This window comes from Camelus dromedarius, chromosome X, assembly GCF_036321535.1.
Source record: "Camelus dromedarius isolate mCamDro1 chromosome X, mCamDro1.pat, whole genome shotgun sequence".
NCBI classification, from domain to species: Eukaryota; Metazoa; Chordata; class Mammalia; order Artiodactyla; family Camelidae; genus Camelus; species Camelus dromedarius.
Window position 1 is genome coordinate 51802572 of NC_087472.1, and position 15247 is coordinate 51817818.

At 38.3% G+C, this 15247-nt stretch overlaps 1 protein-coding gene across 1 annotated transcript; it reads right to left on the minus strand.

Moving 5' to 3' along the window:
* Nucleotides 1–13545: 13545 nt before the first annotated feature.
* On the minus strand, nucleotides 13546–14824 carry POU3F4 (POU class 3 homeobox 4). The gene has a single exon (XM_010987429.3). It carries the CDS (start codon nucleotides 14768–14770, stop codon nucleotides 13685–13687), a length of 1086 nt encoding a protein of 361 aa, XP_010985731.1. The 5' UTR covers nucleotides 14771–14824; the 3' UTR covers nucleotides 13546–13684.
* Nucleotides 14825–15247: the final 423 nt, after the last annotated feature.

Genomic DNA, 15247 nt, shown 5'->3' on the forward strand with positions numbered 1-15247 from the left:
TAGTTCATTTACAGTATTATATTAGTTTCAGGTGTACAGCATAGTGATTCAGTATTTTTACAGATTATAACTCCATAAAAATGTTCTTACAAGATAATGGCTATAATTGCCTGTGCTGTACAATATATCCTTGTTGCTTATCTATTTTATACATAGTAATTTGTGTCTCTTAATCCCATACTCTTATCTTGCTTCTCCCCTCTTCTCTCTCCCCACTAGTAACACTATCAGGGGAACCTATTGGCTTTTAGTATGAGAATTTTGTTATTCGTTCAGTCAATATACTAAATTTTTTTTCCATTAGAATGAAGTATCTAGACTTGGAAGGATTTTAGAAAGTTAAAGTGTGTTAAAGTGAAGTCATTGTGATAGTCATAGATTCATTTTTATTTTCTTTCCAATTTCTATTCCGACTTGAGTGGCTGCTTTCTCCGAAACTCCTGGAAACAGAAAAAAAAAACATATAATCTAAAAGCAACTTAGAATACTATCTTTCAAGGAAAATTATGTATTAATCACTATATTAAATTTTATTAGATACTCATTACTTAATTTTTCCATTATTGAAAGAGGATAGCAAAGATGATTCTCAAAATGATAAAATTTTGAATGTGAGTATTGGCCAAAATGCTAGCAAATTTTTTTCATTAGCTTTATATGTTAGAAATCACAGTTCCAGAAAACCTAAAGTGTTCCTTCATTTCTTTTTCTCTCTGGCATAAGAGACCTCACTTGTAACAGTAATATTCTATTGTTGTTTTTGCTGAGGTTTGTAGTAATACTGGGGAGTCTTACTAAATTCACTTTTTTTAAAAAAGAGATGGATTAATATATTTTAATTAAGGTCAGTGTTACAGCAGCTGACATCCAGCAGTCTGTTTGATTTGCATCAAGATATTTTAACTTTTCTTGAAGGTGAATTTCTGAATATAGTTTAATTTGGATGAGGATACTATATAGAAGGAGATTTTTCTTTACTTATAATAAGGACTAACATCCAACCTAATGATCAGACAAAAACATGTTTTCATACAACATATAATCATTCTATGAAACTGTAGATGCTTCAAGATACTATCCAGGCAAATAACAATATATTTCAAATATAAAGGAGACATGTAAATGATAGCACATGCAGCTATATTGGTTACCTGACAAATCAAAATCAGATCAGTTATCAGTCTTTGGCTAGAAAAGAGTCAGTTGGTTTATGGTTATGCTTTTATGGAAGTTCAGAAGTATCTCACTTTTCTCCAAAGCATCAAAGGTAAGTTGTCATTCTAAGGACTAGACTCTATAAATTTCTTACAATTCCTTAATAACTACTGTACCCACCATAATCAGTATTCAGGTTTGTTCTATTTTCTATTTTTATTGTAATTATTGTCATGGGAATAAATTAATACATATTATGCCACTTTATAGTCTCATTACAAATTTTGCCTTAAGAATGGAATTGTTTTTGCCCACTTCTTTCTTGATGTAATGTTTGTTGCCAGATGACATACAATAGTTTTAATGCCCAGTTTAGTCTGTGAAAGACTATAAACATTTAATAGACTTGTAAACACACACTTTAACCTTTTCAATATTCTATATTTTGATTGACTGCCCATACTGCTTTATCATTACAGGTTACTGAGACCATAAACAGAAAGAATAGGAATGGATAGTGAATCAAACTGCACAAACCCTGAAAAGGTCAAAGTTATTCTTTAACCTGAAATATATAAGCTTTTACAATTTCAGGGAAACTTTTTTGGGTTTAAGTTAGAAATGGGCATAGAAATAGGATAATATGAATTTTGTAAGTGATGGTGAGCACAAAGAAGATATTTAACCTTTTTTTCTGGGAATTCTTGCATTTTTATAGTGGAGTTGCTTTTGAATTATCTTCCTTAATGGGAATAAGATATCTAAATGGTTAAAATGCTTAAGCCAAGAGAATAGCTGTACTATTTGCCTATGCTTTAGGTTAGGAAATCCTTGGTCATCTCTGTGTGTCAGCAATTTTCAAAGTTAGTGTGACAACACACTATTGTTTTTCCATATATTGTGAAGTGTGTCACAAGGAATGTGTTACTAATTGTAGTTGTAATATCAAAGTATATGAATTATTCGTCTTTTTATAAAAAGGAATCAGAATAAATTCCAGGTTGTCTTGATGATATCACTCTCAAGTTCCTGCATTATTGTTAATGCCCAAGGAATTTCACATAATCCTGGCAAAGACCACTGAGCTTGTTGCTCACTTAAATGTCAACTGTCACGTGTATTGTAGTGGAAGGCAAAAGATGTTGTGAAGCACTGCAATAGTAGATACTAAAAAGGGAATTTTCTTTTCACTCTGTTTAGATAAATTTCAACCATATTAAAATGTTCCTTGTAATATAGAATGTAGAAAAGGAAGAGAAATAAGCAGAGCAACAAGAGCTAATATCAATGAATACTTCCTATGTGTCAGGCACTAAGGTAGGCATTTTGTACAAACTGTATTTTTAATTTTCACAGAACCATATTAGATGTGTACAGATATTATTATTCCCATTTTACAGACGAGAAAATTAAACACAGAAGTTTAAGGACTTGCTCAATATCCCACAGGTAGTTAAGCTGCAGACCTGGAATTTAAAACCAGGTCAAAAAAGAGTAAACATATAAATCTCCAAAAGCTGTAGTAATTTAAAAATTCTTAGATGTTGCAGGTGCTCAGTAAATGTTTGTTGAACTAGTGGGCAGTTCTTGAATCATAAAAAAAAATTTCCTCAGAAATCCCATACATAGTTTTTAGGGGATTATTCCTTGTGTACCCATTAAGTTGCATTGTCTTTCCCTGAGTTGGATCTGGTACTGGTTTTGTAAGCAGCATCTTAAAGGAGAAGGCTGTAAACTAATCAGAAAGTATCCCAGGTGGATAACCAGGGTTTCTAGAGTTGGAGTGTGGATTTGTATCTCTGTAAGTACCAGAGACAAGAGACTATTCTAGTTAAGAACTCAGAACAGGCTGATTTTATTCAGACACTGCTACCACTAACACCAAAAAGTAAAACTCAGAAAAATGAAATGTCAACATTTAGATTCATGAAAATTACTGAAGGACAGAAATAGAATTTGTACCAGCTTTTTTTTAATTATTAAAATAGTGCTTTGGTTTTTGAAATTAAAATTTTTATGGGCATAATTGCAGATGTACATGAAGCTGTATGGAATAATATAGAAAGATTAGTGTACACTTTACTTCGTTTCATCCAACGGTAACATCTTGCAAAACCATACCACAGTATCATAAACAAGATATTGACATAGATACATCTGGGTTAGCTTTTGACTAACTCAAAATGCATTTGCTGTCAGTTAGAGTCCCTTTGGAACACTGCTTGCTATTGCACTTATGTGACTATACCCAAAGTTTATCTATGTTCTTTGAAGAGCATGAGTGACATCAGTGGCAGTCTGTCCTAGAAGACTTTATGTAGAAAGATGGCATGGTCATAAGAGTGTCCACTGTGTTTCCAGCCCTTTACCCTAAGATAATAATGATCCTGCCTCCAATTACTCTGTTCTTAATTAAGAGTGCAAATGCAGGCCCAATGAGAATAATTTTCTTAGTCCTCTGATTATATATTTTATTAGCGTTAAGGAATGTATTTTATACTGGCCATATTTCCCCCCAGATAACTGGAAATTTTGAAATAATGCTACAAGCCTCATTTTACTGAGTGCATTTGGAAAAGGTAAAAATATATTAAAGAAAAAAAGGAAACAGAATTCGTTCCACGCTTAATGAGTTTTTGTTAGAGATTCAAATTTCTCCAAGCTCTGAAAATCATCCTAAAAAGTCAACTAAACAATCACACTTTAAACATCAGTGCTATTTCCCCACAGGTTTCTGAATTCATAGAAGTGATTTCATCTATTGCTTGTCAACAAAGACATTACAGAAAATTTCAGTGAGGCTGGCTTTTAGCTGGAAACAATTTGATTACAAAAAGCACTTGCCAAACTGGTGAGGTTTTTTTCCTTCCTTGTTTAAATCGCCATACCCTTAAATTTTCCAACAGAACTTTCTGGTCTGGAAATGTATTTCCCATGCTCTTCTTTGCATATTGTTTTTACCATGTCATCAATCTTGTACAATGAAATCCATAGTGGGAGCAGAATAATTGCACAGAATCTCATTTTGGAGTATGATTATTAGCACCTGCTGATGAGACTTTCACTCTTTCTTAACTCAAGCACAAGTTCCTAGATGCAGAACTGTGGATAGATTAATCCTCTAATAGGGGAAGAGATGAAAATAAGAGAGGAAAATAGTTTGCATTACTCATGTTACCGGCCGTTTAGCCCAAGTATTCAGTGTGTGGAGAGGAGGGACAGGAAGCGGGTTTTAAGCCTGCAATGTGTTTATCCTTCTGCACTTTATTCCTTTAAAAATTTTTCTTACAAAAATGATTCAAACTCACCAGAGCTGAATTCAGTTTTAATTATTTGCAAATAATGCTATGATGCTCAGCATCTATGCATGTAAATCAACTAAGTGCATCTACCCGGGGTTCAACAAAGATGAACAATATTATCAAAATAGCACAAATAAGTGCTGTGTTTGAGTATGAAAATGTACTACAAAAAAGTAGTATTAAAATATAGAGTAGCAGCACTCAATTTGGCAATAGTACATATCTCCAGCACTTTCCAACTCGCATTTAACTAATATTTGTGTACATTTCTATCTTATTTCTATTTTCCCTAGGTATTGTTATCTCCTAAAAGCAAAGTACACACTTTACTCCATACCCTACATATCCCACCCCAACAACGCCTTAAATAGTATGCACTCAATAAATGTTTGTTAAATTGGATGTTGTTGCTATTTCTAGTCTACCAATTTACATATAAAATCTGAACATATTTATTCAGTTAAAAATTACTGGGTTTTGAAATTCATATGTTTGTATGTGGGAAGATGGAGAATAGCTTTAAGCTATTATTGTATTGCCTCATTCTTGTCACTTTTTAGTTTGACATTGAGCTTTGAGCAGGCACTGCACAATTCTGACAGCCAGAGGTGTGGAACAGGGTCAGCGCAGCAAGAGAGTCTAGAACAACACATATATTCCAGTAAATGCACAGCTTCGTTGCAGGTAGGGTGATTTTTTTTTTTGGTGTGTATTCCAGAAAATTTAAAACAAAAATGCTTGCATATTATCTGGAGGCAATAATACTATAGTTGTGCTGCTTTTACTAAAAGAGTTGCCGTGTGTACTACATATCTCATTGTCAAAAGGGTTAAAAGTGTGTCAAAAATAAATTACTCTCTATTAAAGTATTGAGTCTCTGTCCTGAAAGTCCCTTTTACTTTAATATATTTAAAACATATGAAATCTACTTCTCTTCATCTGAATAGCTTGGTCATTTTTACAGAATACAGACTTAAATATGGGTGCTGTAGTTAGGGGAGAGGAAAAAATTATTGGCATGTAGCTTAAGAAAAGTTTCAATGGTTACTTTTAAAACAGTTACTCCAGGGTGTGTGTTCTCTGTGTGTGTGTGTCTGTTTGTGTGTGTGTGTGTGTGTAATTAGAAGCAGCCGAGAGACTGTGATTTTAAAATTGGCAAGTTTTCCATGTAAGCATTTTTTAAACAGATGTTTGTAACAATTTTAATTTAAAATATTACATATCTTAAATGCACATTTACATTTGTGTATCACTGATCTTTCAGTTACTGAATAGCTTATTTTTCTCCAAAAGTTTCAAAGACAAATTTAACCCACAATTATTAAATGTATGTGAATTCATTTCACCTATTTTTTTCCTTCCTATAAGACATGAGTTTAAAACATAAGGCTTTATTCCTTTGCAATGTGAGCCCACATACTTTCATACTCATACAGCAATGAATGAGACCCATGGTCAGTGCATAGAATTCCTATTGATATTAATGAGGTTTTGCCTGGACTAACTGTTGTCATTTTATGTGGCCTAAAGTGGTCATTTTGTTGTGATTTGCATGTTGGTTGTCGCAGAGTAGAGTATATACATTATTTCTAAAGTGCCTACAGATCTTTACAGAAGAAAGGTAGTACATAAATTGTAAAGATTATTATTGCTTCTATTTTAAACTCTTCTAGTTGTGAGTTTCTAAATCATGCATCAATATAGTACAAAGTTTAAATCGGATGTACAGAAAAGGCTCCAAAAGGTAACATTATTTTAAATCAGCAATTTTAAAATTATACACTTATGTATGTATTTTTAATCCATTGAGAACAGAGCTAGTTAGTTTTCGAATTTTACAGAAGGCATCAAACCAGAACTTGCAGGAACATAGCACTAAGGGGTAGAAGAGAATAATAGGACTTGAACTTGCATCAGAGACTGGAGCTCTCAGGGTGGGCCTTTGTCCTGCAATCCTTTCTATATCAACTACCTTGGACCTGCCCTAAGGAGATCAGGGGGAAACACCTATAGAGCCAACACTGTCCACTAATCCATGGACAGTGATGGAGAGAGGATTCAGTGGATCAAAGAGCTACTTTGAAATATTACTTTAGTTTCACTTTTAATGTAAAATCTGGAGAAGTTTGGGTTTTCTCCCCCAGGATACAACATGAAAAATGAAGGTTACTAGGGAAAATATATTTATCTAGAATTTCAACCACTGTCACCTCAAAGTCTCAAAATTAAGGATTTTGAGTTAAACACACTTCGTTCCTCTTCCTATGATGAAAGGAATTCATTTGTAGAAAATTGCTTTTCACTGTTAAGCAAGTCAACCCCTATGCCTTAACAGTGGCTATTATACACTATTCTGAACAATGTTTTGATTATGCCAATAAATCTCACAAATCTAACTTTCTTCTGTTATTTTCTTAGGTCACCACAAGCTTAAGACAGACTTCTGTCTTTAATTCTGATCTTTTCTACATACACTTCTGTGGCAATAAAGAAAAAAAACAGATGCAAATTAAACATGAATATTACCAGCATCTCTACAAGTGGACTGTGACTAGTAAAACATTAAGAAAAATAATATATCCCTGTGCAAGATGTCCACCTAGATAGCTTATTTTCTGCAGTTTGGAATCATGTGCCATTTGAAGCCCTATAAACTACTACCTCTGGGCCATAGTCCTCTATTTTCTGTGCTTTAACGATATGACAGCAAGCAATGATTTTAGCAGGTGGAATGGGTATGTATGTGATTTTCTGTGCTCAGATTGCAAATATCATCAAAGGGAGAATCTTTTACTAGATATACATTCTGTGTAACAAACCTTTTTTAATTGGTCTACTTGGGAGTTACTAACATAATTTTCCAAGCCCAGCTTTATAGGACCTTTTCCAAGCCCAGCTTTTCAATGTCTATGAAAGAGGGGCAGAGCAAAGGCTGGTCTCTGTTCTGGTCAAATCTGAGAGATAATCAGCCACATTATAATGAGATTCTCTTTTATGTGAAAAATAACTGGGGAAGATGAGAATCAATCAATATTAAAAATGTTTTTGACCCCCATTCCTCTCAAGAATCAACACTGATATAACAGACATTGTTTACAAGATGACAATTCAAGCAGTCAATTCAGTGTGTGTGTGTGTCAGAGTTTGGGGGAGGATCACTCAAAGTAGGTTTCTTTTTAACACTATATAGATAAACCAGAAGTTTGATTGAGTGATTTTTTTTTCTTTTTAAACTGGCTATCCCAGACTACTATGGGCACAGTTTGAATAGCTGGAAAGATGAAAAGACATATTTAATGAATTGGTCAATGAGTTGATTCTTTCCTGTCTTTGAGCACAGTCTGCCTTCTGTTAAATCACCCTTTCTGTGTGCAAGTGCAGGAATACAGGGAGAATGTGAGGAGAGGGACCATATTTACAGTTGTGAGTATGTATCTACACACACATATTAAATACTGTAGAGTTTCACCCAAAAAGTTGTCCCATGATTCCCTTACAGGTGTGAAGTCATCTCATAATAAGGCCCGTTTGGTAGTTAACAAGCCCCCTTGGAAGGCATCCAAGATTAACCCATCTTATACTAAATCCTCCTTGATAACAAATAGTGTTGTAAAGGGAACCCAGTGTTCCAGCTAGTGAGTAAGATAATGTGTGAATAGGTATAAGTTCTATACTCATATTTATGAAAGTATAGTGATCTAATGTATTTTTCACTGGAAGGTGAAAGTGTTCAACTTTGTGTATTCTGTTTACGAGAACAATAGCCTAGGGTACTTATATGTGTTCCTTCTGTCTCCACCTTTTTAGAGGTAGGAGAAGTTAGCTGGATTTTGTTTTCAAGACTGCATTTCTTTAAATAATCCCCTAATTTTGGAAATGTTCCACCAGTAGTGCTCTTAAGAAAAGATACTTTTATTTCATCTTATAAAAAACTGTTAATTGATTTCAAATATATTTTATATTCACTCTTCTTAATGCTTTAAAATTAATATCTATAAATGACTAAGTTAAAAGATTGCTATATTTAAACCTACTCTCTGGGGACATGTATAAAGAATATTCTCTCTTTTTATTTTACAGAATGGATGAGTGTTGAGTGGTATCAATTCATATGGTATTGTTTTGCATTGTTACTTTTTCTTTAAGACTTTTTTGAAAGGGTCACACGTTTGGATTTTTAAATACCAAATCATAAAATAATTTTCACAATTCTGAGGTTCCATATGCATCTTTAAGATCTGACAGGTGGAAAATACATTTTCTTTGGAAAACTATGTTTTAATCTCTAATCATTTTCTATCTCTCCATTCTCCCTTCTTCTCCTCCCTCCTTACTGAAAAAGACATTATGAATAAAAACAGAAAATTATGTTTCTACTTATAGCCTACAGGCAATTAAAGCAACAACAGCATCCTGACTTGGGAGCAAGGGAAATATCTGAAGGCTAAATATTTCCAAGAGAACAATGTTTAATTTTATTAAAGAAAAATATAACTTATGTACTATTTTAGGCAATAGTTTCCCATGCCGTTTTCTTTTTAAAGACAAGAAACCAATTTTCAATTATAATATTTTTATTACATTTTTATATTATATATATTATATTAGTTTATTGTTGGAAGGATACATGCTGGAGTTTAGTAATCTATTTCCCTTTTGTTATGTGTGCAGAAAGCCACAGTTGTTTAGATAATCAGCCTATGTCTATATACACATGTATAGTTGATTCTCATATTTGACTTTATCTGCAGCACCTAAATAATTATTCTTTTCATATCTCACCCACCTCCTTAATCTCTTCATTGTCTATTACTCTGATCAGGTGATGGAAATGAAACTTATTTGCCTTCACAGCATTAAATATGGTTAAGTATGTTTTTTCCTTGGTGAGCCCACCAATTCTTATTATGGGAGAGAGAGCTACTGCTGTGAAAGACTGAGAGAAATTGAGGCCAAAGCTGCTTCTCCTACAAAAGCCTTGGTTGGGAATGGGGTGGTGGCAACCTCAATACAAAGAATGTCCCAGGCAAAGGCACCCATATCCCCTGAATTTTAATGAAAATGTCATGTTAATGATATAACAAGGTTGATAAAGAAGTCATCATAAAAATCAACTAGACCTTGGTTATATATTAAGAGAAAGAGAAGAGGCGGTAAAAGAAAGAAGTCTCATAACTATGCATAAAATATATGTAATCAGTAATACATAGTAAAATACTGATAAATTGCAATATGTCCATATATATGTATTTTCAAAAATATCTGCTTATGGCTTCATTAAAGAGTTCAGAACACACTGCTAATTGGTTTCTGTGTACTTTAGTAAGAAAAATTTTAATCAATTCAATTTTTGTATAGGATATTGAAGATAAAGAGGCTAGGTGGTATGAATAGAAATAGAACCAAAGGGTTAAGACTATGGGTTTTGTGCTTGTAGATACAGCTCTATAAAATCAGTATTATTTATAAAGAGAAATATGCCCGTGAGTATGCACACAACATATCGCATATTTCATACACCAGTCTCACATGTGTATGGTGCACTGTGCAGCTGCAAATGATTAGGCAATCTGAAAAATGCAAGACATTATATGTGACAATCATAACCTATTAAAATAATTAAATAATTTTGCTTTGTCTAGCAAAAAATACTTTGGAGTATAAACTGAGGAGGGTTTTACTCTTGGAAAATTATAGTTAAATGTCTTTTCTATTACTTAATATGCATCTACAAAAATGTTAGATAAGGCATGTGTGTACATACAAAGCTTTAAAACAACTGCTTCTGATTTAGTAAATTATTCCTCAGCCACCGCTACAGGTAACTGTTCCTTATTTTATGGAAGGTCTTGTGATAAAATTACAGAAGTGAAATGGTATGTAGGGGTGGGAAGAAAAGTACTACATCAAACTTTTCCTCCAAATGTCTACATGTAGTCTATTTTTCTCCCTCCTAAAACTCAGGTAGGAATGTACAGAATTCAGCTATAGTGAGCAACAATAATTGGATAACAGTTTACCCAAGTTTCTGAGCCCAGGGAGAGCCTTAAGAAGGAGAGCGCTGCTCCTTACAAATAGTTTCCTTTCCATTCCTTATCAGAGGGAATGAGGGCTCACCTACCAGAACAGCACCAGGTGGGAGTGGGGAAGAAGAGGAGGGGTGGTTGCAGGGAGCCGAGATGAAAGCTTCAGCGAAGATCTGGATCCAGTTTCAGGAGGGACAATCTCAGAAAAGGGTCTATCTGTTGGACTAGAGAGAGACACACTCCTTTCGGAGAACATTAATAAGATTTCACTTCCTGAAATGAACCCCCCCCCTCCCTGGCCTGAGAGCCTTCTCCAACATTTAGGGTGTGTTTTTCATGATCCTGGGCGCGACAACAGGCCACTCTGTGTGTGTGAGTGTATGAAAGGCCAAAAGTCAGTGAGACAGAATTAAGAATTAAAACAATGACTAATGATTCCTAACCTGAAGCAAAGCAGATGCGATGCTCAACCGGAACGTGCCTCTGTTTAAACGCTTCACTTTACACAACACACAATAAAGCCAGGAGAAGAAAACAGATTTTTTTTTTTGGAAAAATGTTTTATTTAAACCTTTTAAATCTTTTACAACAATAAAATATTGCGTCAATATAAACCCCTTAACTAAAACTGTTCACATCAAACATTACAGCGAATTGTTTTATTTTTGACACCCACCTCATCTTTGAAAGAGTTTCCTTTTAAACACAATGCAGAATTTATTGAAAATAAATAATTGCTGGCAACTGCAATAGGCAATTTGAATAAAATAGTTGAAAAAGCAACTCTTAATGAAAATAGTGTTTATTATACATTGGTTACTAAATGAATAAACTAAATGATCTTTCTTTAAATTAATAACCTCAAAAACGTTTTATACAAAACTGTACAATTATAAAGTTGGCAGAAATATTTGGGTTAACTCAGGTTTGAACTATAATACTTAACTGCAAAGAAAAAAATCGAAATAAACAAACAAAGAAAACCCTAACAGTTGTCAAACATGAACTCATTGTGGGGGGAAAAAAACCCAAAACTAAAACCCAGCTACTAACAGAATGCAGAAGCTTGGCAAAAAAAAAAAAAAAAAAAAAAAAAAGAAAAAAAAGAAAAAAAAAAAAGAATCCGGGATTTGAATTAACACATGCTCTTTGACCTGCAGCTGGGGGAGACACAGTGTGGTGGACCCGGGGCCTGGCAGCCCATACTAGCACATCCTCCACAAGGGGCCATAGGCTTTCAGATCCTTAGGTAGTTTGAAGCTTTGTCTACGGCAGCTGCGTCTGGAGGCCAGGCCCGGCGTCCAGCTCGGGCTTACGGAGACCCCAGCCAGGTCTGGCGAGCAGCGGCTGAGTGTTTGGCTGCTTGTCCGCCCAGCAATGTGTGCTTCTTGGGAATGAGGTGCGCCTATGGACCTGGCGTGTGGACATGAGAGCTAGCAATAAAGCCACAGCAACTGTATAATTTTTGGATCTCTACACAGCCTAGTGAGATTTTTTTTGTAGTTTTTGTTTTTTTGTAGATAGTAATACGATACCCACAGCTATCTACACACACACAGGTTTGCACGCGCACTCACACACACGCACAGACATACACACAGAGGAGGAAGAAGGAGGAGGAGGAGGAGGAAGAGGAGGAAGAAACCCAGTCTCCCGGGGGCTAGCTAGCTAGCTCAGTCTTCGCTGTGGGCTTCTACCAGCTGTGCTTGTTTGAGGCGCGGAGATGGCTCCCCAGGAGCCCACTCAGAGACAGCGGTGTAACACGAGAGGTGGTACGCGACTAGACCAGAATCCCTGTGACCTTTGCCAATCATTTCATTGTCTTTCTGCACAGAGCAGATAGCGTCTGTCCTCCATCCCCTCGCGACCCCTCCCCAGGAGTTTCTCACTCAGGGAGCCGGCGGTGAACTGGAGGTGAATCTAACTGGGAAGCGTTGACCCAGGCTGTCACCAGCGTCTCCAAGTTGTCTTCAGCTAAAGGAATTGCGTGTGAAGGCAAAGTCCTCGGGTTAGGAGGGCCGTGGTGGGGTCGCGTTTGCAGTCGGCCTGGTAAGGGGCGGGTGGAGAGCTGTGAGTGCAGGCATTCCAGACCTCGAAAAGTGCGGAGCTCTCTCCACTCCTCAGGCCGATCTCCTTCGCCGGGCACCGCTGCTGAGTCCTTCTAGGGCACCCGGATGCTCTGTGGAAGCCTGCGGGGGGTGCTCCACAATTACGGGTAGGAGGGCTCCACAGTTATGGGAAGGAGGGCAAAAAGCTTCAAAATTTCATCTCCTTTGCGCTGGTTTGCAGATCGAATCGGCTTGCGTATTCTGCCCACCCTAGGCACTCCGTCCCCCAGAAAATGTATGTGTGTGTGTGTGTGTGTGTATATGTATATATATGTGTGTATGTGTGTATATATATATCCAGTATCATGAACAACTCTCTCCATTGTATCCTCTCTTCTCCAGATTTGAAATAGGGGATCGATGGATGGATGGGCATCTCTCCCTCTCATCCTCCTGGTCCCCCTTCTTTTTCTAAGCAATTAAAAAACCATCAGCTCAATGAAGGAATAATAATAATAGCGATAATAATATGGAGTGGTCGATTAGATACAAATTATCTCACAAATATTGTGTACAGCTTGTAGTAAAACACCGCAGACATTTAGAAACGCTATAGAAGTTTAAAAAATGCAAAACTAGTCTATTGTAAAACAGATTTCACCTGAAATACAGCTGCTATAACCAAGGCGCTGAAAGGTTATTTAGAGGCACACATCTGTCTTCCCACCTCCCTCCCCCACACCTACCCCGCCCCCAAGTTATCCCACTCCTTGCTCTTCCTAGAGAGGAGAGACCAAAAAACCTTACTCAGAGTAAACAATATATTTTGATCAGCAGAAAAGGTTGGAGGAAACTGTTGCCCGGCGCAAAGGATTTGAGGTCCCCGCCTGGACTGCTTAATGCAACTGTGTATCTGCGTTGAGAAGCCTGAATGAGCGCGCGCGCGCGCGCGCGTGTTTCCTTTCTTAATATAAATTAGAATCCCCTATTAAAAAAAAAACTGGGGGGGGGAGGGGGAGAGAAAGAACGAACAAAAAAGATAGAGCGCTCTATAGAGATAGCAATAATAAAGCTGGAGTGAAAAGAAGAGAGTGTAAGAGAAAGAAATCCGCGCTGCTCCCAGTGCGGCCGACCGCTTCCTCGCTTCCTGCAGTCAAAGATCGTGGCAGGACGTGTCTGTTTTCACCGTGTGCGAATAAACCTCATGTGGCTGCTGATCCCCTGGTGGAGTCATTCTTTTCTCTTTCTGTCTTCGATTACAGAACCAGACACGCACTACTTCTTTCTCCAACTGGAGGCTGTCTGCCAGGGAGGAAATCTCCTGCGCGGCAGGCTTGGGACATTTGAGGAAATGCGTCTCCAGTACGCCCTTGACACTCACCTCGATAGAGGTTCGCTTCTTGCGCTTGCGGCCCTGAGCCGCAATCTTGTCAATGCTGGTCGGGCTCCCTGTGGACGAATCAGCCTCCTCCAGCCACTTGTTCAGCAGCGGCTTCAGCTTGCACATGTTCTTGAAGCTCAGTTGTAAGGCCTCGAACCTGCAGATGGTAGTCTGCGAGAACACGTTGCCGTACAGGGTGCCCAGCGCCAGCCCCACGTCAGCCTGCGTGAAGCCCAACTTGATTCTTCTTTGTTTGAACTGTTTAGCGAACTGTTCCAACTCATCCGAGGTTGGTGTCTCCTCATCCGAGTGATCCTGGCAGTGGTGTGAGCCTAGGTCGCCGTGGTCTGGGGGTTCGCGGAGCACTGGGTGTAAGCTCTGTGCGGAGGCAGAGGCCGGCGGTGGAGTGAGCCCCCCATGCTCCAGCATGCCGCTCACCGTGAAGCCCGGCTGCGAGTACACGTTAAGGGGTTGGCCGCTCGACGTGATGGACGGATTCGGAGCGGGGCTCGCCCCCCAGGCATTTGGGTGGTTAGTGTGCGGAGAGTGGTGGGCGACGTGCGGCGAGCGGTGATGGATGATTGCGCCCAACTGTAGATCTTCGCGCCCAGGCTTCACGTCTTGCTGTTCCAGGGGGCTGGTGGCCAGTGTGGAAGACCATGGGCCTCCGTCGCTCAGACTGGTCACCCAATGATGCCCGAGGGGATGCCCATTGCTAGGAACTCCTTGCAAGTAATCACTTTGGAGAAGTTTCTGAGGGTTTCGGAAAGGACTCCCCTGCTGCATGCCCGCAGAGTCCGCATGGACCAGAGAGCTGGAACTGAGAATGCTGTAGGGATTCGAGGCAGCTGTGGCCATGGTAGGTGAGGATCCCCAACTAGTTATAATGTGGCAAAGGGAGCAGCTTCAGCCTTTGACATCTATGGTGTGGGGGAGCCAAAGCCGTGAGAGCGAGTTACCGGCACTCGCCGTGGCCAATAGCAGCGCGCCTCTTCCTGGCCTGCCACGGGCTCGGCCAATGGCGGTGTGGGAGGCCGGGCTAGCACTCCAAATTAGGCTGGCGGAGCTCTAGAGTTTCAGTGAGACCCAAGCAGGAAGTGAATCAATCTTTCGGCTCCATTGGCTGCCTCGCGCTGAGTGGCAGCAGCTTATTTGGTTAACCCTTCCCCCCACCTCCCACCACTCTCGGACTTCCCGGGTGTTTGTAAAGGAGGGGGAAGGATGAGACCGATGTGCGTTTCTCTGTGTTTGGTGGCGGATAGGGGTGAGACGGCAAACTGGTTTTAGAACTCTGTTTAGGTTATACAGATTAATCTAAATAGAGAAAGAAAAAAA

Bases quoted from the DNA above. Each gene is read 5' to 3' on its own strand.
- POU3F4 (XM_010987429.3), bottom strand. From the start codon at position 14,770: ATGGCCACAGCTGCCTCGAATCCCTACAGCATTCTCAGTTCCAGCTCT.